Source organism: Leguminivora glycinivorella, chromosome 1, assembly GCF_023078275.1.
Source record: "Leguminivora glycinivorella isolate SPB_JAAS2020 chromosome 1, LegGlyc_1.1, whole genome shotgun sequence".
Lineage (NCBI taxonomy): Eukaryota > Metazoa > Arthropoda > Insecta > Lepidoptera > Tortricidae > Leguminivora > Leguminivora glycinivorella.
Window position 1 is genome coordinate 8,541,358 of NC_062971.1, and position 24,349 is coordinate 8,565,706.

At 37.5% G+C, this 24,349-nt stretch overlaps 1 protein-coding gene across 1 annotated transcript; it reads right to left on the reverse strand.

The window, feature by feature from the left end:
• Nucleotides 1-879: 879 nt before the first annotated feature.
• LOC125232508 (gustatory and odorant receptor 24) lies at nt 880-16,637 on the reverse strand. Its single transcript, XM_048138210.1, is given in 6 exon segments — nt 880-1,317; nt 14,880-15,041; nt 15,256-15,534; nt 15,658-15,915; nt 15,998-16,546; nt 16,548-16,637. Coding segments are annotated over 6 exon segments (1,536 nt in total). The 3' UTR covers nt 880-1,119.
• Between the last annotated feature and the right edge of the window lie 7,712 nt (nt 16,638-24,349).

The window sequence follows — 24,349 nt, forward strand, 5'->3', positions numbered from 1 at the left end:
GGCTACTGAGATTATCCGCGGACGGACGGACAGACAGACATGGCGAAACTATAAGGGTTCCTAGTTGACTACGGAACCCTAAAAAGGCGCAAAAATTCAAATTTTGTATGGAATGCTCAACTTTCTACCCTTCTAACCTCAAGTGTAAAAGGTTGCTAATAATGGCCAAAAGATGTCTCTTTTACCAAATTGTAACTGAACAACAAGGTCAGACGGGATTAGAAATCAAACTTAAGTCATTTAATTTCACATTGGTTTGTGAAAAGCTCCAAAAATAGTTACATTTATATGTTATTGTATTGACCTGAACTCCAAGCTCCATAATACCCACCTGTCACGGGCATTAAAATTTATGTAAAAATAAAAAAATATTTCTTTCATACAAATTGTTGTAATTATGTAATTATGGTAAACATTTCTCTCAATTTGTGGATATTCTAGCCGGATTTTTTTTGATCTCATACAAGCTTTTTCTCCTTGATAGAAATGGGATCGATTGGCGCAAAAAAAAGTGAATGAAAAATTATCTTTTTCTCGCACCCTGTATATTTTTTCCAAAATCCTGTAAACGACAATTTCCATAAATTAAAAATGAAGGAAGGTCTCCTAAGACCGTTTTCGCGTAGCAGCACGGGATCTGGTAGCTGCCCTCACTGACCCGCTATCAAAATACAGCCTGTAGAGTAGAAATTAATAGGGGCGCCACCGTCTATGTAAACCGTTTTGCATGTGGCATCTATTCAGTCACTTTTGTATGAGAACAGTAAGTGTTGCTATAATAAATAATAAAAAAAAACAGTATCATTTATTTTTCTTACCAGGCTGTAGGTAATATTAAACAACATATCGTTGTTACATATTTATATTTAATTTATTGTTCTTTACACACACAAAAATATTATTATCCAATAAAAGAGGCGGATTTGATACCTCTAGCTAGGCACTACAATACAAATATACAAGTAGATTTCTATAAATAAAATATACAGGTAAGGTACCTATTGAAGAACCTGTATATTATAAATTCTTAATGTAATATTCCCTACCACAATGATTTTAAAAATATCTATTTGATAAGTATATATTCGTTATGGCCAACGAACATTGATCTAAGTATATTTAATGTTTCTTTTTCTTCTTTGCTAGCGTGGTGAGCAGAGTGGTGATGGTGGTTAAAGTCGTGGGTGCTTCGGTAACTGAGGCGGTAGCGTTCACGAAATCATCTTCGTCATCCGACTCCTGGACACGTGAATCGTCGGGAATGCTGATTTGGAATTGCAGGAGCACGACTAGGTAAGTCACCATAGTAGCTAGTAGCTGTGAACAATTTTGGTAACATGAATTCTATGAATTTTTTTACATTATTTTTCTCAAACATGGTATGAAATATTGATGTTATGTGCCTTATAATTGGCAGCGAAGTATGACGTTGCAGGTGCGGCTAGGACGATTGATAGATAATGGAATTTCATACAAACCTTGCAGGCCAAGGCCGGCAAAGTCCTCTTTTTTAATTTCCAAACACAGATAATTGTGACATAACATCCAGGTATTTAGCCAATTAAAAAAAAAAACTATAAGGGGCTTTATAGACGTGCCGACTGCAACTGGTACGGGCCCTAGACAATATTTATTTGATTTTGGGTGCGTTTTCATACAAAAAAATTTTTTTCGTTTTTTTTTGAATTTTTTTTTTTACTTTTTGTTTTTTTATAAGCGTATACGAGGTTTCAAAGGGAAACGAAAATTCGATTATTTTTGCGCTACGACGCACCGTTTAGGAGATACAGCCATCCAAAGTTATTATTTTCAGTAGAATTTATTTATTTCATACCATGTTTGAGAAAAGCACTATACATACCTCGGCGGGAAATGGGGTTGCCCGCCTCAGACCTATCCGGCTTCGCTTCGCTCGGCCGTCTATATGTCTTCGGCCGGCAACCCCCTTTGTCCCGGCCTCTGTAGTAATGTACTATTGTATAAGTACCTAGTTTACTTTGTCGTTTTAAAATTTATACTCTCAGATATAAAATATGTACTTAGTGTAGTTTATGTGGAGCTTTTTAGTTCGAACACTTCGAACGTTGCTTGTGTCATTTTCAAACTCGGGTAAATCTGTTCTGCTACAAGGTTGATTATATATTTTTTTATTTAAGTAATCAACTTTAAAGCAGAATAGAATTTAAGGGAAACATTTAATTTAAGCCAAAACTAAGAATAACGATAACGAAGACGATAACGAGCACGGATAACGAGTTAAGATTTTAACGCCATCTAGCGGTCGGTCTGTCAAAATATTACTGTGACACATGACGTATTATATTCTTTGCACATGACTATTATTTAATTTTATACCCCCTTTTCTCCTTTATTTGTTAGCTGTGGCCGAAATCCATACTTTATTATTAATATATGATTATTATTTAAGTATGTATGTATTTATCTATTTAAGTATGTATATCGTCGCTTAGCACCCATAGTACAAGCTTTGCTTAGTTTGGGTAAAAAGCTTTGCATAGTACAAGCTTTGCTTTGCTAAGTTGATCCGTGTAAGGTGAAGGTGTCCCCAATATTTACGTCCGTCGTAAATCGACCGCGACCGCGTCCGATCGGAATCTGGCTCGCTGGATGTTTTGTTCTCTGCACACTGATCGGTCGCGGTCGCGGTCGATTTACGACGGACGTCCGCGTAGTATGTTCCTAGCTTTAACCGTGCAAACTATCGGTCGTCGGTCGTGGACGTGGCCTTGAGCGCACGGGCGTCCGATCGAAATCTGGCTCGCTGGATGTTTTGGTCAGCCAAAGCCACGTCCCGAAGACCGTGCACACTGATCGGTCGCGGTCCGGATGTCCGCGTAGGCGCGTAGTATGTTCCCAGCTTTAATTAAAGACAAACTCTTTTCTACACATCATTGCATGTTGCCAAAACGGTTAGGTACTAATACTGGCTGGTGGTATTTATCCTTGTCAGGACTTTGTATGATCTTTGCAGATCTTTGTGAGGTCACTGCTATGATATGGCATTCTCTCAAGAGACTATACCTAATAATAAAATTAGGTGCAAAATAAGATTAAAACATATAATATAAAAGTGTTGTGGTGAAAATAATATAACTAAAATGTAGTTATTCAACATCAAATTACTTACATGTGATGCAAAATATTTGGATTTTTACGTAGTCCTGAATGGAAGGTGTTAGTTTGATAGAGTTATAACTGTGCCTATTCTATTGTGAACTATATGTGCACTGATATCCTGATCCGGGCTCGCGAAGTCTGTTTCTGAAGGAAAATTCAGCATTTGAGCTACTAAGGTACGTTACCACTCCACGCTTACCTTTTTGAATGTTGGGCGGAAACGATTTGTGCAGTCTTAGACCGAAACTATACATATTGATAGTGTACTACCGGCCTAAGTAAGTAGGTTGTGTCCTAATTTACGTGCAGAATTCGTTTCTGTCAATTTTATGAAATCTTTATCGTTTAAGAAATATTATAGCTATCAAAATGATTACGATACAAGTGCGGAAAACTGTAAATTACACACAAACACGGGTGTGGAGAATTTAATAAGCAAGCTAGCACAATGACACTATTAGTCAGAATGTTAATTGTTCTGTAAGTTCTGTTACTATTATACTTTACAACAAAGTTGTAACTTACACGAAATCATTCATTCCCACACCCAGAATACACACACCTACAGTTATACATAGTTAAGTATGTAGCCCCTGCGTTCTGCAACTAATTATGTAGGTACTTAGATATAAATGATATAATATATGTACCTAAGTAATGGACATGTTCTTGGACGGTGGTGCCGGTGGTTGTGGTTATAAATTTTGAATTGCCTCGATAACGACGGCTGGCCCCGTAGCCGAATGGCATTTCTCCGACGCCAAACGAAAGCGATACGCCGCTGGCTCTGTCGCGCCAATACGCAAGCGCGATAGAGATAGATATCTACTAGCGCTTCGTTTCGTGAGCGTTTCGTGAGCGATTGTGCCATTCGGCTAGCCACCCTGAAATCAGAGGTAACTTTTTCTACCGACTTTTCATTTTATTCGGCGTATTGGGAATATATCATTAGTAGTCCAACCAAAGTCTCAGTTTCGATATTGGCTGGCTTCTGCATAAAAAAGATTTTTCGGCCTAAGGTTTGGTTTCGGCGAAAAAACTCCCGATCTGTCGGACGCACAGAAACCAATGAAATAGTACCTGTATCTATTTTCGTTTCACTAGGATCTTGCTCGGCTTAGCTTCGGTACGGTAGTGGACGGAACGGGACGCCTCATTTGTCTTAAAATATGAAAATTTAGAGTATTTAGAAAAAGTTGATTGGTAGGTAGGTATATTTTATTTTTCCCCTCACTAGCTCGGAAACACGTGTTTTGTCCTTTAATACCAACGGGTAAAAACGCATTTTATCCACTAGTGGGTAAAGTAATTTGACCTTGAATAAAGTCAAATTAACTGCTTTAAAATTGATAAAAGTAGGTGAATCTAGTAATAAAGATGATTTACCACCTGTGGAACTACTGGAAGCGGCAGTGATAAACGCATTTTTTGCGTTGTAGTTCCCTCGCTATAGTGAGGGGAAAAGTTTTGCGTTACACTCGGGTGCAAGTGTATTTTACTTCTCGTGTGTTAAACTCTCGCTTTGCTCGTGGTTCAACTATAGAATCCTTTCACTTGCTCGTTTTTCAATTCCACACTCGGCGTTAAAATACAACTTTGCCCCCCTTGTATAACAAATAACTATTACGTTTTTCTATAAAATTATAAATTACATACATATTAACTAATCCATTATTTATCTACGCGTAAAATGAACAGCCCAGTGATATTTAATTTAGCAGTTCATATAATTATTTTGAATGTTATTAAAGTTTTAGTTTCGGATTCGGCCGAAATTCGAGTCAAAGCCGAGTCCTTTGGTTTCGGTTAAAATAACATATTTCCGTCGGATATTAGAAAAAATTTATGAAACGTAATATGAATATCGTCACTACTTTTAAAAAAACTTGTATCTTCGTCTGTCAATGAAAAGATGTAGTGTGTATGGAATGCATATAGACTTACTGCGTTTTAACTTTGAGAAGCAGCGTGAGATACGAGATTTTTTAAAAGTAGTGACGATATACCCTATGAAGCGTAATTCAACATGCATACAAAAATGGCGTGAAAATTTATACACGACACGATCCTCGACGCTAATAGCAAACTGTGTCTAATTTAACGAAGTGCGGCATAATGTGTTGTAACATGATACGTGATTATCTAGCAAAGATGAACTGCGATTTTAGTCAACAGCGTTGCGTTTGCACTAAGTTTGCACTACCTGGATACGTATTTGGTTTGGTAATACGAGGGTTAGCATTAGCATAGTGTCATAGCGTACATAGGCATCACACTCCATGCGTTAATGTCACTAATGAAATGAACATGGTGTTTGTCCCATAGTTATTGACTGACACTACAATATGGAGATACATAATATTTAATTGGAATTGGCTCTATTTAGGCAGAAATAAACAAGCCAGTAGAAGTCCTTTATTATTAAGAGTATTATAAGTAAAGGAATCGCCCATATTTATGAAACTTCAGGCGATAAAACGAAAATAACGAGGCACTATTTCTACAAGAAATGGTCCTTATCAACGACCCATCTAAGCCCTAGAACCATTTTTACTGTTTCAAATTTACATCCTTCTTTATTTCAATTATTGTTCAAAGCATGAGTTACATCTCCTTTTTAAAAGATATCGAGATTCAGGAGGACAGATGATCCGCATATCGCCGAACGCCGACGTGACGAGCACCCCATTTAAATCGAAGAATCCTTTCATGTTCATCCGTGAAGGGTTAATCTCCATCCGCAGGAACGATTATCAGCTCAATTGAATTTATCTCTACGTCGCAATCGTTTATTAGCTCTACCTATTTTAGCACGCCTAACGAAGACATTTAACTGTCCGTCGGCGGAAATAATTCGTGTATAGGCGAATTTTGGCATAGTTGTAGGGAATGGTGTTCTAATCCACATACTCAAAGTACTGATGGGTTGGGGAGGAGTTAACGGGTGGAGGGGGGTGTAAAGGTCCCTTTTTTTAGTTTTTCGAGAATAACTCTTAAACTGTGGCACATAGCAAAAAATGTTCTGAAACACAAGTAATCTTCATAAAATTCTCTACAAAAAAGTCTTAAGTATACACTTTTTATCTGGGACCAATCGTTCAAGAGATATGGAAGGGAAAAGATGGACAATAAAGGAATAAACTCATTTGTTTATGAACAATACGTTTATTCTTATAGAGACGCGGTAGCGTGTCAAGCCAGGTCCAAGTAACAAAAGTAGCAAGCAGCACCGTGTGTAATATTACACGAACCATTTGGAGCCACATTTGACCCTCTTCTAACTCAAAAACTATTTCACATAAACGTGTTATAATGCAACGTAAAAAGAAACCAACGCGCGTGGTAAAAGTATGAGCTATAAGCGCTCCTCAATAAGCCCGGTACTAGCAGTCCGCCTTAGTGCGTTTTCACATTATCCGATCCGATATCGGATGTCGGAAGGATTTCAAAGGCAAAAATCCAAGACGGCGCCTTAAATGTACGGGATATCGGTCCTACTTCCAATATCGGATCGGATAATGTGAAAACGCACTTATCCCGTGCGCGCGCGCAGCCCTTTATAAGCCACCGCGCGGCCGGCGCTCGCTCATCCCAGTCGTCCTCAAAACGTCGACGTAAGACCGCCCCACAAGGATGGGGCGCGACCAGATACAGTCCTCACAGCGCCCAGCGCGGAAGGGGCTACTCACACCCCAGCAGGGGTGTTGAACGACATTACAGCAGCGCTCGCTCAGTTTGTCTCGCGCAGCGATCCGATCACATTGTAGCTGACTTGACGAGCAAAGCATCACGACCGCCCGGTATTGCTTTGATGGGATAAATTCATAAATAAAATTCCTAACTATCTTCCGTCTCTACTTCGATGGGAGTTCCGTTACTGCATGCTCCCGAGCATACACCACAGACACTGGAGCAGGCAATTCCTGCTTTTCGGCAGCCGCATCACACCCCACACCCAGTCTTGCATCGGCAAAATATAGCTTTGAGAATGGAGTCAGGTGCCACTGGGTCGTTGGTTGTCACTGGCTTTAATATGCCATCGCCTTTTCTAGTTCATCCCCATTCAGTAGGTGGTAAATAAATTGTACGTTAAATACAAAAATATTTGTACGCCTTTTTTTTCGGATTCAATAAGTAAAATTTTCCTAAAATAGAGGTAAGTTTAGCACGTGCATTCAATATTCAAGCAGGCGCCGTCTTGGATTTTTGCCTTTGAAATCCTTCCGATCCGACATTCGATATCGGATCGGATAATGTGAAAACGCACTAAGGCGGGCTGCTAGTACCGGGCTTATTGAGGAGCGCTTATAGCTCATACTTTTACTACGCGCGTTGGTTTCTTTTTACGTTGCATTATAACACGTTTATGTGAAATAGTTTTTGAGTTAGAAAGGGGTCAAATGTGGCTTCAAACGGTTCGTGTAATATTACACACGGTGCTGCTTGCTACTTTTGTTACTTGAACCTGGCTTGACACGCTACCGCGTCTCTATAAGAATAAACGTATTGTTCATAAACAAATGAGTTTATTCCTTTATTGTCCATCTTTTCCCTTCCATATCTCATGAACGATTGGTCCCAGATAAAAAGTGTATAAGACTTTTTTGTAGATAATTTTATGAAGATTACTTGTGTTTCAGAACATTTTTTGCTATGTGCCACAGTTTAAGAGTTATTCGCGAAAAACTAAAAAAAGGGACCTTTACACCCCCCTCCACCCGTTAGCTCCTCCCCAACCCATCAGTACTTTGAGTATGTGGATTAGAACACCATTCCCTACAACTATGCCAAAATTTGCCTATACCTACGAATTATTTCCCGCGAGATAGGCTTCATTGAGTGTGCTATTTGCTCTTACTATACCTACAATATCTGCGCGAACGAGCTTCGCTCGGTTCTATTTTATTATATCACGTCTTTAGATAAAAAAAACCGGCCAAGAGCGTGTCGGGCCACGCTCAGTGTAGGGTTCCGTAGTTTCCCGTATTTTTTTCAAAAACTGTTCAACCTATCAAGTTCAGAATAATTTCCCTAGAAAGTCTTTATAAAGTTCTACTTTTGTGATTTTTTCATATTTATAAACTTATGGTTCAAAAGTTAGAGGGGGGGGGGGCGAATTTTTTTTTACTTTTGAAGTGATTATTTCCGAAAATATTAACAATATCAAATAATTTTTAAGAAAAAAAAAACCGCCGCTTTTGGTGAGAGGCGTTGCGATTGCGAAAGCGAATGTTGGATTATGTAGAAATGTGTAGGTATTTATTAAAACTGCTTTTAATGTAGGTATCTAAATCTTTGATTATTTAATGGAAACACAATTTCCGTTCTGATCATCATCAGAAGTTCCACTGCACTAAATGTCACTGTTCTGAAAGCAAACGCAAGCTGTTCTTATAAAAATACCAAAGTCATTATAAGCGTGCCGTTCAAATTTGAGGAGTTCGGTTCTGACCATCATCAGCAGTTCCATTGTACCAAATGTCACTGTTTTTTATTTTTTATTTATTTAAACTTTATTGCACAGTAAAAATATACAGTTACAAAAGGCGAACTTAATGCTACATGGCATTCTCTACCAGTCAACCTTTAGGCCAAACAGAGAAGACCAAAAACTGTTCTGGATGTAAGTGCATGTTGTTCTTATAAAAATACCAAAGTCACTATAAGCGTGCCGTTCAGATTTGAGGAGTTCCGTTCTGACCATCATCAGCAGTTCCACTGCACCAAATTTCACTGTTCCGTATGTAGATGCATGCTGTTCCTTAAAAAACACAAAAATCACCATATGTGTGTCTTTCAGATTTGAGGAGTTCCATCGATTTCTCCAGGATCCCATCATCAGAACTGGGTTCTGAGAAAAATGGAACGAATCTGTATGCATATACAGTCAAAAAAAAAAATTCAAAATCGGTCCAGTAACGACGGAGATATCATGGAACAAACCTTTAAAAAAAAATTACAAACGAATTGAAAACCTTCCTTGAGAGATTTGAGGCGGCGGTTAAAAAAAGTTACTTTAGGGCCAGTTGCACCAAACCACCTGTAAATGTAGGCTCTGTTCGTAAAATTTTACCGATTACGTGGGGGACTTAACGATTTGTTAATGAATTGCGTTGCACCAACCCAAAAATTACTGCACGTAACCGCTAACTGTGATGCCAGGTCGTGAATGAAATCCTACCAACATTTTTATGGTAGAATTGATTTTTCATATAGCAACCCAATCATATAAATGTCAAAATCTTTATTTAAAAAAAAACTTAGGCGCAAACTAAACTTTCTTTGCAGCTCTTATCGAAATATTTAACAATTTACACCACTTATGTACACTTGTGTTCGTGGTTATCTTTAATGTATATTCATGACGCATGAAAAGGACGCATCTCTACGACTTTCAAGTGGCTATTTCCAACCTCAAAGCCTTTGTAACAAGGAATGAAGGAACCAATTACCAGGCAAGTTTTCTCATGAGTATTATAATCATTATAGGTAGCTTATTACAGACCTCTTACCCAAATGCATAGCCTTTATTCCGTGAACTAGCTATGAAACAAATTAGCATACTTTTGGTGCAGTACTAGGTAAGTTCAATGTCATACACAGCACACAGCCTATGGCAAAATTTCCAGTAAGATTAATGACAAAACTGTTTGTAGTAGCAGACATTTAAGTTTATTTATGTACTTTTACTTAAATTTTGTTGTGTTTGATAAGGATTATTAAGTACTAAATATAATAATAAGTTACATGTTGCTTTCTTTTCAGAGTTGATTTACACCATTTGATGTGGACTACAAGATGACAGTTCTACAAGTGAATCTGTTCTAGAAATCAACAAATTATACTATGAAATTAACTGGAAGTCTGGAAGAAACTTGTAGAAAATAAAGTTTTACAAATTATTATCATCAGAATTTCAATTTTGTCAATAAAATATATTTTTGTTACTTTATGTGCCAAATGACTATTAGGGTGGAGCGAAAAAACACTTTTCTGGAATTAGCAAACCTAATAGTTATCAATCAATGCCTTTTAGTCTATGAAGCCTTTGTGCAAAATTTCAGCTTTTTAAATCAACATCTTCTGCCTCCGCATTAGGGTTGAAATTTTGAAAATCTCATACAAACCTATAAATTCAACTTTTAGATAAAAAAAAAATTTCGACAGTATTATGTTTAGTATATGTTATTGATACATATCATTATGAGAAACTACAAAAAGTTGCGAAAATAGCGTCAAGAATCACCAAAGTTTGTCTAGTTTCAGTACATTCGCCAAAATAGCCGCTAAAATACTGAAAATTGGCGATTTTTAACGCTATTTTCGCAATTTTTGGTACTTTATTGTAATAATATGTATCAATAATGTATACTGAATATAATACTGCCAAAAAACATTTTTTATCTAAAAGTTGAATTTTCAGGTTTGTATGAGATTTTCAAAATTTCAAACCTAATGCGGAGGCAGAAGATGTTGATTTAAAAGGCTGAAAATTTGCACAAAGGCTTCATAGACTAAGGGGCATTGATTGATAACTATTAGGTTTGCTAATTCCAGAAAAGTGTTTTTTCGCTCCACCCTAATGACTATACAGTCTCCACTAATAGACCCCAACCCATTAAAAATTGTGGTTATAAAATTGGAAATTGAATGCTTATTCTAAAGACCACATTTTCACTGCAATATGTTTGAGGCTGGCATCTATTGGGATCAATCCATTTATTCACATGTTAGAGAACAGCACCGATAGTTTAAATGTGGCCGGCAGACACATTTTTTCCAGAGTATGTAAGTTTTCTATGTAATCAAGTGTTTACATAATTATATTACTGTCTGAGTAACCCACAACACAAGCATTATTAAGCTATCATGGAACTCAGTCAATCTGTGTAAAAATAAAGTCCTACCTATAATATTTCTTTTTTTCTAACTTATATCTAGTGTCACAGTTTATGATAATTAGTACTTTATTCATGAACAATACAGGATTTTATCTACCTTCCTGTATAGTCATTGTTTCCCACTATACTCTTATTATAACTATCTGCTTATTCAAGTTATAATATCCTTTTTTTGAGGTGTAGATAAATTACCCATTGAATTATTTACTGTTGTTTTAATTTCACAGAGGTATATTTCTTCTTTCCAGAATAGTAAGTAAAGTTTCCAAATTAGCATGACACAACTAGAAATTATTTTGCCTATATAATTATACTGCTACTGAAAAGTCTGATAACGCTCTGACATGCCACAATATTCACAAGCCCACCCTCAACAGTATGCTGAAAAATAAGTACAGAACTATAAGTGCCTATGAAATCTTAGACTCTGATTTATTTTAGAAATGTTCAGCTGCATCATTTATATCAAAGCAACACAAATTATGAAATACAATTTGAGGACTTTTAGTAGTAGGTAATAATACTTTAAAATGGTTAGAACATTTTGGTGTCAAGAATTTATCCCTGACCGACATGAAAAATTTAGGTTTAAGTAGTGAATTTCAAGCAGATACTATGTTTGCATTACTATTTAGGATATAAAATCTGTATTGCTTTCATGCTGGTTAGCTTTATGTATTTAATTAGCTGAAATACATGCTTGATTGTCAACTTTGCCTTTGCACTAGTCAAACTCAAGATTGCATCTCTCTGTCCGGAGTGTTTACGAATAGTATGAATTCACGTTCATCCCACTGTTTTACTAAAAGCCTACACTATTTATGCTGGTAGAAACAAATAAATTCTCATTCCTATGCCACTGGCATAAGTCAACTTCGCTGTGTCGCCGACATAGGAGGAGGATTATTTTGGTCTCAAACTTTGCGACGCCAGCACTGAACACGTTAAATGTAAATAATTTGACTACTGCAAAGTTTTTGCATTATAGGTTTATGAAAAAGTTATAAAAGGTGAAATAAAACTCGGATAAGTAGGTATGAACAGAAGTATTATAATAACATTTTCTTTACATTTTTTCACTATCTTGCCTATGCTGTTGCCTAAAAGTTGTGTAGATTGTCCCAACACATTTGCTTCACACTAAAATACTTCATTTCGTATGTCTCATAGACGTGTATAGTTCAAAACGAAAGTTGATTCCTGTCGCGAGATACGATTTTGAAGGTCGGATTTTATACAATGTTTGTCGTTATTCTCGCCCTGATTTCGGATGTCATAATGGATCCACAACTTTTTCCAGGATATTTATTATTTTATTCGTGATTCCAAATATACCAAGACCCTTTTAAAGACTGTATTGTCGACAAATAGTTTTCATTATTTGCTGTCGAATTTTGATCTCATAGGACGCACTTGTGAATTTCTTACAGCATCGATCGATTATATATTCAACTGAAGCTCATTCTGCACTCGATCTAAATATAAACACACACATTTATTAACAAAATAAATTAAATTAAAGGTGTTTACAAACACAAATCGTCGCGCAATTAAAATAACCTTAAAACCACTCTGGTGTGTCACTGTCACTTTTTTATGTTTAGTTACTTCCACATTTTTACTGTTTTAAACGTTTTGTAAGTATTTTACATTGCTAATAGCTCAAATTATTTTAAAATAAGCATAAACTCGTGAAATACGGGACAAATTCAAAACATTGGCCGCCATTTTGGTTCCTAGATTTACCTAATACGAGCCGTTAACCGGTGCTCTGGCACCGGTTAAATGAATCGTAACCCTTTTACTGACGGATGGCATGGTGCAACGCAAATATGGACTTAACGGTCGTCGGAGCCATCTTTAACGATGAAGGGGGCGTCAAAGTGTGCTGGTGCAACCGGCCCTTAGACTGATATAATGTAATAATAGGTATAACCGCTTTTCACATCACTGTTTTTAACGCCGGGCGTACATTTTTTCATGCAAGACCTAGTTCTTAACTATTATTTTGTTCGCAAAATTAATAGGTTACATTTTCAATGACTAGCGAAACTCTTTGCGTGGTCGAAAATTGATGAGATGTTTGACGCTTGAAATGATAGGTAGGTATTGTCATTTCACCTAATGTCATAATTATTCAACTAAAATTGCCTATGTTAAAACATTGTGATTATTGAAATTTGCTCTACTGCAATGGAACTGTAATGTGACTGATTATTAACAAAAGTAACAAACCAAATCCACTCTCGCATCAGGTTGGGCATAGAAAAAATGTTATGTGCGTATCACGAAAAAGCACAAAATGACCAACGTTTCAACCCGCGGGCCCTGCAGCTACATTTGATGAAAAAATACTGCGGTATTTTCGCCGGAATCCAGGGAAACATTAATTACATACAATATTAAATATCATGTGCTGCACCGTCACGGGACGGGAAGATGGAAGAACATTTGAACACCGTAGGATGTTAAACGTGAAAATAGTGTTAAAAATGGTTAAAAGTATGTAATAAAGATTGATAATCATATTTTTGCCTTTATTTTATTTAAGTATTTGACACGCGTCATTCATACATCAGGCTCGGAAATAATGTAAACAAAGTCCGAGATTTCCCGATTGCGATCCCTTAATCTAACAATATGGTATGTGCATGTGGGTTACCACCAGAGCCAAAAGTTGGCGAATTTGTTAATTTTATTTTTTGTTGAATTTGTCATTCCAACCTTCACTAATCTACTCTGCTGCACTTATATAACGCTATATTCCCGAGAAGGTACATAGTGTTAAACCACCCTGTATATCTGCGGTTACTGTGTAATGTTTTGATAGATGATGATAGACCATTTAAATAGATTGGTATAATCCGAGCAGATTTGTTACTGGCATGATACGAGCAAACCAGTAAATGAGCACCGAGCAGTGTCTAGGACAGGAAAAGATGGAACGCAATGATTTTAATTTTTGAAGGGTGCTGTTTGCTGCAGTAGTGTGGCGTTATTCGCAGGATAAATAATTGTAAGACCACGCGAGACACTGTGTTATTACTGTTATTATCGCGGTGTCCCATAAACACGTAGACACGTAGACTGGTGTTATCCGCCTAGCAGTAGCACTGCTGGATAACACATTAAATTTATGTAGGTGAATTGTAAAAATAGTCTGTATAATTCGTCGAAGTTAATTGATTCCATTGTGTTACGGGAAATAAGTCCAATTATTTAAGTTACATTGCATGTGTATGAATTAATTTAATCGTAGGTATACAGGGCGGCTCATTGAAATCGCTCAGTATGGGAAATTTTGAAACTATAAGACATACGAAGATCTGTTCCTAGGAACCATATATGTCACCGATTTTAATAAAAAGAAAAATTGCAATCATGCATTTGAAAAAGAAGCTGTTGAATACTCTAACGTTGGTCACTTCGAATCGAACATCTACTAAAATAAATTAAATTATGTGAAAACAATTCATTTTATATTCATTTTAACCATCATGTTTCATAGAGACATTTACTGCTTAAGACCTACACAATCGATATTTGAATAGAACAAAATGTAAGTTTTTTTTTTCGAAACAACCGGGTTCGATTCCCCAGCTGGGTACAGTATTTTTTTTAAATGTATCAATGCAGTTTTTCTTTTTATTAAAATCGATGACATGGTTTCTAAGAACAGATCTTCGTATGTCTTATAGTTTCAGACTTCCCAAACTGACCGATTTGAATGAGCCATCCTGTATAATATAATACAATTTAGGTACCTACTTGTAATTATGTTTGATTTTTGTAACGCAATTAATCGATTATATAGTTATTTAATTGAAACCCTCAACTCACCGATTTGAACAGCGTTCTGTTGACGTCGAAAAATCCCCCCAAGCTGATTTGGGAGGGGTTCATTTCAGTGGCTCGCAGGAACATGTTCACCTCGGTCAGAGCGTCCGCGTTCATCCATGACAACTCAATCATCAAAAGCTTCTTTTGGAAGTTCAGGCGTACCTATTGAAATTATACGAATACATAAGTATATACGAACGAATACATAAGTATATGCGTACATATGAACAGTAGATACCTAGTTTTAGTGCAATTTTGGGGAAGTGATTCAATTAATTTGTCTATAAAATTTCATAGGGACTGGTTAAAATACATAGTGATGGACCAAATCAATTTAGTTTTGATTAAGGAATATTAAATCAGTCGTTGTACTCACGTTATGTGAAGCATAGTGCGCCTCGTCACAAATAAAGAATAGTAGCATAATACTGCAAAAAGCAGTCAAAGCTAAACCGATGTCTTTGACCCCGAAGCCTTCGGAGATTTTGCTAAGCAGACCGTAGATAGAAAGTGTGATAATAAGGAACAAGTAGAGGCTCATGAAAGTGAAGGTGTAACAATTGGCGATCCCGGTGTCCCGGGCCAGTTTGCTGAGGCGTAACCAAAGGGCGCGGTATTCGGCAACCTTGCCGGCTGGCCCAATGTTACGAAGAGCCTATAACACATAGAACATTCAACTGATTATAAGTATGAAATATGCGTAGCATAAAATATTATCACATTGAAAAAAGAATCGTTATAAGTAGTTTGATAGCTCTTTTCCTTACAAGAATCTTACCTGTTGAAAATCTTCTGCCAAGATGTGCGCACAAATACTGAGAGTTTCACAAAGAAGGTACCAGTACCCGCCCAACATGTAAGTCAATATTTCCAGAAATACATATGGAAGGATTTGCAGTAATTTGAAGTGGACCATGGTGACATGTGTGATGATCACTGAAGCCGTTGAAAGTGCTGGGATGACTATTGACATAGCAAGAGCTTTTTTATAAAGCCCTACGGGAAGGACTCGGTTTGACAGTTTTTTGTAAGCAATCTGTAAAAATTATATGAAAAAGTAAATCAAATGACAACAATGGCCGCAAATTAATGCTATATAAAAAATCATACATATTCACCTCATATTCAACCCATCCGTTGAGAACTTCTGCAATCTTTCTTGTTTCATACCACAATATAGGGACTGCAATCATAGGAAACAAGTACACTGTAAATAGGTACTCAATCACAGCTTCCTCAAATTTGCCTTCTTGAGCACCGGTTCTCACTATTTGGACTTTATTTAGGGAAAGGTACAAAAGATATGCTGTAAGAGAGCAGTAGAGAACAACAGAGTAGAGCATTGAGGGAGACGCAGGTTGATATTGGGTCACTCCCGGAACCGGTCTGCTCAATGGAAGAACACCCATTATCCTCAGTAGAGTAAACACCGGCTTGATGTTTTCATAAATTATGTCTCTGGTGATGTCGGGATTAATTATGTTATCTTGTATAGGGGCTATGGCATTATTAGGTGTCGGTAATCTCGGAGTACGATTGGGTGTAACGTCCAAGAATATGATTTTGTTCTTTGCCTTTTCGTCCATTTGCGCTGCGACGCCATTGGGTATGGGTGGTTGATTTGGAAATAAGCTATTATTAGTGTAGAAAGCCATTTGAGCTTTTTTCCCTTGGTAGTGGCCGGGCTGGCGTCTGAACTGCGAGTGGGAAGCCCGGAGAGGAGCGACTAATGGCGACACGCCGGCGGCTCCTAGTCATATTTCAAAACCTGACAAGTTGATTGCAGCCACGTAAGCGTTTCGTCGCCCTTGCGTTAAACTTTCAGTGCGTTCTTCACCTCGAACAGGACCTTGAGTCATTAGAACGCCCCCGCCATATCTTGTGGTTAATAAATACATAATTTATTTTGTTATTTGCATACGAAGCGGTTCAGTTACCAAAATTATTTTTACTTGGAATGACTTAGACCCGATTTCGTAGAATAAATGGGACATTTCTTGTAAATGGTAGGGCTGGCGCAAGTGAATAAACATGTAGGTAAACTTTTTATTAAGTATTTTTATGTAATCATAACCACTCACTTGCTTTTGGTAACTCTAGTTACAAGCTGTCACCTTTATTTTACTTAATAATAGAGACCATTGAATATTTTACAGGCACATAACATAAGTCTTCAATTTACCTAAAAATATTAATGTTGCTGTAATATTTGAGTTGCACAAAAAATAATTTATAAGACATTCAACATTCGTCATAATTGCTTATATTTCGTTTATTCACGCATAGCACGTTTACCTTGCTTAGGAATTCGTACGAACTTTGCCTCCGCACATTATGTAGATTTATTATAATTCCGCATATCTATACTTCTGCGTGAAATATCTTTCAAGATCGCGGAGGAGTGAAGCGATTCGAGATTCGGAACCACTTTATGTCTTATTAGGGATTTAAAGATTGTGTACCCGGCTTGTGCGTTGTTTATTTACAGATTCTTTCTTATATTTTACGGCAAAATATTGAATTTAGTATTGTGTTGTGAATTTATATTTTATTCAAAAGATGTGCTGGATACCCACATGCACACAGGCGTGTAGCATAGTATTACACCCGTAAAGTGTAAATGTAATGTGTGTGTGTGTAGTGCCTGTGTGGTGACGGGTTAAGAATTTCACCACCCCCTTTCTTCCCGTGGGTGTCGTAGAAGGCGACTATGGGATATGGGTTAAATTGTGGCGTAGGCGAGAGGCTGGCAACCTGTCACTGCAATGTCACAGTTTCGTTTTCTTTCAACCCCTTATTTGCCAAGAGTGGCACTGAAGCTTTAGTGGTTTCATGTGTTCTGCCTACCCCTTTATGGAATACAGGCGTGATTGTATGTATGTATGTATGTATATATGTATGTAAAGTGTAAATCATAATTATTTCCTGATTATATATATATATAATTATTAGGTATAGGTACTGTGGTCTGTGACTGTTTAAATACCATCAGATGGCTCTAATGCGCGTTTGCCGTCGCAAACTATGAAAAAATAACTGCCCTTGAAAAGATGTAAAGCAATCACAACTTCTTTGGTAATGCAGGTATCCAATATCCATGGGCGACGGTAAGTTGCTTACCATCGGTATGATAATGCTAAACAAATGATAAACTTTGTGTCACTGGGTTTGGAATAACATATAATTCATAGAAATATATACCTAGAAACCAGCCTTGTTGAATTGTGATGTCTGCAGTAGTATGACGTTCAACTTGTATCTTTAGCTTTGTGTTTAATTACTGTCACTTGAAACTGTACTTTCAACCAAAAACGCACCTTAAAAACCCTGTAAAGTACCAAGTCTGCACACGCTTCCTTACCTTCTTTGAGTTTCTTAATTTAAATGTCATTCTCGACATTAGTACTTCTAAATATATAAGGTCCTAATTTATTAGTTGCAGATATTTTAACACATGATACTTTACATTAAAATAATTAACTTTAAATATAAATTAAGAAATCTTTTCATGTAACTTTTTTGATTTCATTTTCCTAACAAAAAAAATAATTATAATTTCGTCTAAAAAAAATCATCATGTGCATTATCACATGTCACAATAACACTGTCTGTCATGTCAACAATTGTTTGTTGTAAATGTCGTAAAGGTTCGGCGGGAAAACTGCACATGTCATTGAAGTGGCCAGTTACAGTTAAGTGGTACGTAAAAGAGGTACTAGAATCTGTTCAATGAGTTTTCATTTAATAATCACATAAACAGGGTGTTTTTACGTAGCAAATTTGTTTTTCCGTTTTCTCCAAAAAAACATCGTAAAAGCTATAATGTTTCACGGTTTAATATACTCCAGAGACCGAGTACTATCAGCTGTAAAAATATCTGCATCTAATAAATTAGGACCTTATATAAAAGAAGAAACAGACTGACTGACATATCAACGCACAGCCGAAACCGCTGGTCCTAGAGATCCCAAATTTAGCACGTAGGTGTATATAAGGTGTATATGAGCACTGGAAATCATGGTGAACACTCTAGATAAAGAAAGTAAACTAGTGGGACTACACATGAATACAACTAAAACAAAGATAATGACAAACAGTCGGAGAAGAACAATATATCTAGCAGGCACCGAAATCGAATATGTCCAAGAATACATATATCTCGGGAAACAGATATCCTTCAGCCCAGACAGCAATGAAGAAGAGGTAAAGTACGTATTAATTGTGCATGGAAAAAGTTTTGGTCACAAAAAGAAATACTAAAAGGTAATTATGCACTATCACTAAAGAAAACTGTAATGGATACCAGCATCCTTCCTAGCCTAACATATGGCAGCCAAACATGGGTGTTTACAAACAAAGTCAAAAATGCTATTACAACCTGTCAGCGTGCAATGGAGAGGAGTCTTTTAAAAATACGGAAAGTTCATAAAATCAGGAGCGAAAATATAAGGAAGAAAACCAAGCTTACAGATGCCCTACAGCAGAGCCTACGCTTGAAATGGAAATGGGCAGGGCACATAGCTAGGTATAAAGACGGAAGATGGACACTGGAAACTACAAAATGGAAGGGACCAGCTGGAAAAAGCAATAGGGGAAAACCAAGAAAGAGATGGACCGAGGACATCATTCCAGTAGCAGGCATAGACTGGCTAAAGACAGCCCAAAATAAAGACCAATGGAGAAAGTGTGAGGAGGCTTTTACCCAAAAGGGGTCCACATTAAGTTAAAGAAACATAACAGAAGTATACTTATTGTAATGTAATGTGGAAATAAAAAGCTATTTTATTTATTATTTTATTTATGAGCACTAAGAAAGGATTTTTTTAATTCACCTCCTAAGGGGGTGAAATGGAGGTCCAAAGTTTGTATGGGAAAACAAGATTACGTACGCGGACGAAGCCGCGGGAAACAGCTAGTTCTTAATAAAATAATGGTAAAACTTTCCGGTCGATCGTTATTGGAATGCACTGATCTGTCTGCTATCACAGATCAGAGTACGTAGCCGAAAGCCGAATGGCACAAACGCTCACGAAACGAAACGCTCGTAAATACCTATCTCTATCGCTCTTGCGTATTGGCGCGACAGAGCCAGACTACCTTTCGCGGTGTTTCGTTTTCGTTTCGCGTCGTAGAAATGCCATTCGGCTACGGCACCAGTGCTTTCCACTAACTGTGATGTGAACCTAGGTCTCAAGTCTCGATTTAGGAAAATAAGTAATTAGTTTTAGCGCACGCGCGCGCGCGGTACTCAATTTCTTCCGGTGAATATCATAGTTTATAATTGGACCATTTGAGGCTGAAACAACCTCGTAATGAAAGCGGTATTACGTCGCTAATTTAAACCCAACAGGCGGCGGCCCGCGCAATTAAACGGAGCTGCATCGCGGCAGCTTAATCGACAGGTAAGTCGGTTGCACGTACCCTGCGCATACAGAAACAGTAGAACAGCAAGGAGCTGTGGTTGGCTAAATTTTACAGGTTTGTAATTTGTAACAGTGAATTTTATCTGGGCTCACATCTGTCTACGAGCTTAAAGGCTACGGACTTCGATAGTATGGGCGTCGCACGTGATAACGCGAGCTATTTTGCCGAATGTACGGACTGAAGTGAAGCGTCAAAAGGCCAGAGTGACAGTAAGTCTCTCTGGTCATTACATTTATCTATGCAATGCGAGCCTTCTGTTTCACTATACTTTGTGATAGATGATAGCCAAGAAACAGGCTCGCTTCAAGTTAAATTAGCTTTCGGGACAAACTGTTGCTTTTTAGGGTTCCGTACCTCAAAGAGGAAAAACGGAACCCTTATAGGATCACTCGTGTGTCTGTCTGTCCCTCTGTTACAGCCGATTTCTCCGAAACTACTGGACCGATTTACTTGAAATTTGGTACACATATGTAAACCTGTGGCCCAAAGACGGACATGTAATTTAATTAAATGAAATTTAATCATAGGGGTCACTTTTGGGGGGTAAACTTGAAAATTAAAAATCAAAGTTATTAAAACTATATTGTGTTATATATCAAATGAAAGAGCATTTTATGAGCATTTGAAATATATTTTTTTTTAATTTTTAATTTTGGTACTTTAGAAGTAATTTAAGAAAATAGACAAAAAATGACCATTCCCCCTCCCTTATCTCCGAAACTACTTAGCGTAAAATTTTCAAAAAAATACACGAGATAGCCCTCTACCTGTAGATTACAGGAAAACCTATTAGAAATCTACAGTCAAGCGTAAGTCGGACTTACGAGAAAAAAACTCAAATTAAGATTTTCACTCACTGACGCTACAAGCAGTTACTAAACGTCTTAAAATTTTGTAAGCGTGATGGACAGGTAGAAAGAAATTCATTTCTGTCTTTTTCTTTTTAGAAATGGTTCAATTTTTTTTTTTCATTTGCCAAAATGACTTAAGTTCCTACTAAAAAGGAGGCGCTTAAGACCGTTTGTAAGTGGACTGAGCAAAATTTTGTATAAATCGGTCCAAAAAAAGGTCTCTGTTGACGAAAACATAGAACTTGTGCCAACGACAGCCCAAATCTGAAGTCCATTTTGCTCTATCTCTTATCGTTTCCGAGATATATACGTAAAGTCTTGAAAGTGCGAAAAGTTAACTTTGCCATCACAGTCGTTCAGGCGCTCATGAGTTCTTTGTATGGAAAAGTCGAAAACCGACTCGCACTTGACCAATGTTCATAGAACGTGTTGTGGTTTTTTACGCGGGTCCGCGACTGACGACGTTCGAATGTTTTGTTCGGAAATGTTTGAGGGTGGTTTCTTTGAAACGTCGCCGGCGGCGGGTGGTTCGACGGGCGAAGGTCACACGCCGCACGCGACGGTCTGTATTCGTTTTGTACAATAGCAACGGACGGCGGGTGGCGTCTTGATATGGAAAATGACTGACTTCACTAAAGATAATGATGAACTCATTGAGGTAATACTAGAGAGGACACTGCGAGCAAAACGTTTGCGCTACAAACATAAGTCCATTGGACTTATGTTTCTGCCTGCACACAAATAAAATGTAAAAATGCCTTCCTGCGCAACAAGATGCTGTTTAAGCCATACGAGAAAATCGAATAAAACTGACGTGTCACATTTCATCGGTTAGTATACACGCTATGTTAATCGATCTTTATTTAAGTAATTATTTCTCAAACGCGAAGCTATCGCTGCCACTTTGTTGAACGAAATCATAGATTAATCGCATCATAATCGCACAGACTTGACATGTAGGTAATGAAGTATAGTAATTGTGATTATATTCCGTTTGTAATATATAAAAGAGAAATGTTAAATTTATTTCACGCTATACTTATGAATACTACACAGTTCTAACACGAGTTGTAATCGATATTTTCATACAATAATAACCTATGATTTTCTTCAAGGGCAATTAAAGTAGGTATATGAAAAAAATCAATAATGTATTTTTGTTTCACTTAGTAGAACTTAAACATAGCACAATGTATGATAGTGCTAAAATTAAACTACTTACCCCCTTATTCATAAACGTTCACTAAAGTTATCAAGCCGATAAAGTTCGTTTGTCCCTTTCTATCACACCAATACGCCGAAAAGTAACTAAAGTAACTAACCCCCTTATTCAAAAACGCACACTAAAGTTTAGTGTGCGTTTATGAATAAGGGGGTTAGTATTTTACAAAAAGTATAAAAAAAGGTCTACACTAAGAGTGTCGCGTCTAGGTGGTCATTGGTCAATTCTTACTCTATGACACGGTACCTCCCCACGCATGCGCCGCGCGCTGCCGGCCGGAGCACAGACTTTGTTTGGGGTGTAATTTCTAGTATGTTAGTACATAGTAATTCAATGGATGAATTGTACTTCTGTGAACTGTTTTCGATATACTTAATCGAATATATGATGTATATTTTTCTTTACTACAATGCAAGTGTTTGAGTACCAAGTTAAAAATTTCACTTTCTTTTTGCCGGTTTCATACAAAAATATCGTTTGACTGTCTCTTTTTTTGGGTAATATCAATATTTATATGGAAACAGATTAAGTCGCGTATAATCTTCTTCCTCTAAGAATTACAATGTAAGTATTTTTGCATTCATTTTGATCAGAGCACAACACAACAGTTCAAAAATCAGTCTACCAGAGCTTCTAAGTTCCGTCGCCGACGACGGGTGACCAAGGGTCAGAAAACCCACGCACCCGCGACCGACAGCGTGTGGCACATGCGGCTCACATCCAAACGCCGCCGGGCGCGTGTGACGGGCCAGAGAAACCAGGGCCTTAGGGCTAGGTGATTATCGCCGCGCCGCAGAGGACGCGCTGAGGGGGGGCGGTGCCTACAGCAGTTGTAGTTGTATGCATACCTAGCTCACGCACACAGACGCGTCCGCTGGCGCCGCCAGGGGCGGCTCACTCCGCTATCCTATCGCCGCGCTACAAGTATATCCTGGCGGCCACGAGCTGTGGCCGCGAGTTCGCGGCCTACTCAGGGGTGGCGCACATTCTCACGGAATGCACGTTCGCACTTTCTATTGTTACTTTACGTCGCGAGGTTTTTTAAGCGATGTCCGCGGGTGGAATGGCTAATAATACTTAATTAAATAGATATATTGAATAAAATAAATACCAAAAGATATTCTTATACAGATCTACTACTGATTAAGTCCCACGGAAAAGTTCAATAAGGCTTGTGATGTTGGAACCTTGAACAAAAATATATAAATACAGCGTATATACCTAGAAAGTACTCAAGACTTGAATATAATAATATAACATTTAATGTGAGTATTAATTCGTTTGGATCCATTGGTAACCCTATCACCGGACGCCGCGCACGTGCGGCTCGTTTCTTTGTAAGAATGTTGTAGGTATTTAAAAAGGCGGCATTTCGGAAACATCAAAGCAGTGGGCCTTCTTTACTTGTGCTATTATATATTCTGTGGCGCCGCGCCGGTATCCACGTGCGCTCTCTGCAATGTGCGCTAAACGTTTACCTACTCCGTGTAATACTGATAAAAGAAAGTATTGACATGAATTCACACGTTTCGGAAATGACTGTAGGTATTTTAAATATTTTAGCACAATATGTTTTTTGCCTCTTATTGCCTATTATACAATATATACATACCTACTATGGCAACTCTATCACAGCGCAGAATATGCAGAAGCCACATGGTGGTCTGCGACAGAAACTCAATAGACATTTTTAGAGTTTTTAAAATAAGTACCTAAGTAGGTACGTGAAGTAACATGGTAAATTAAAAAAATATCATTAGATACTTATTGCGAAGGTGTAAACAATTTCCTTCGTTTTGCCACATATCAATAATTACCTATCTATATTAAATTCATTAATCCGTATACATTACATTTTTACAGTACGGTAATACTCACCCCGTTATTCATAAACGTACACTAAGTTATCAAGCCGATAAAGTTCGGTTGTCCCTTTCCGACGTATTGGTGTGATAGAAAGGGACAAACGAACT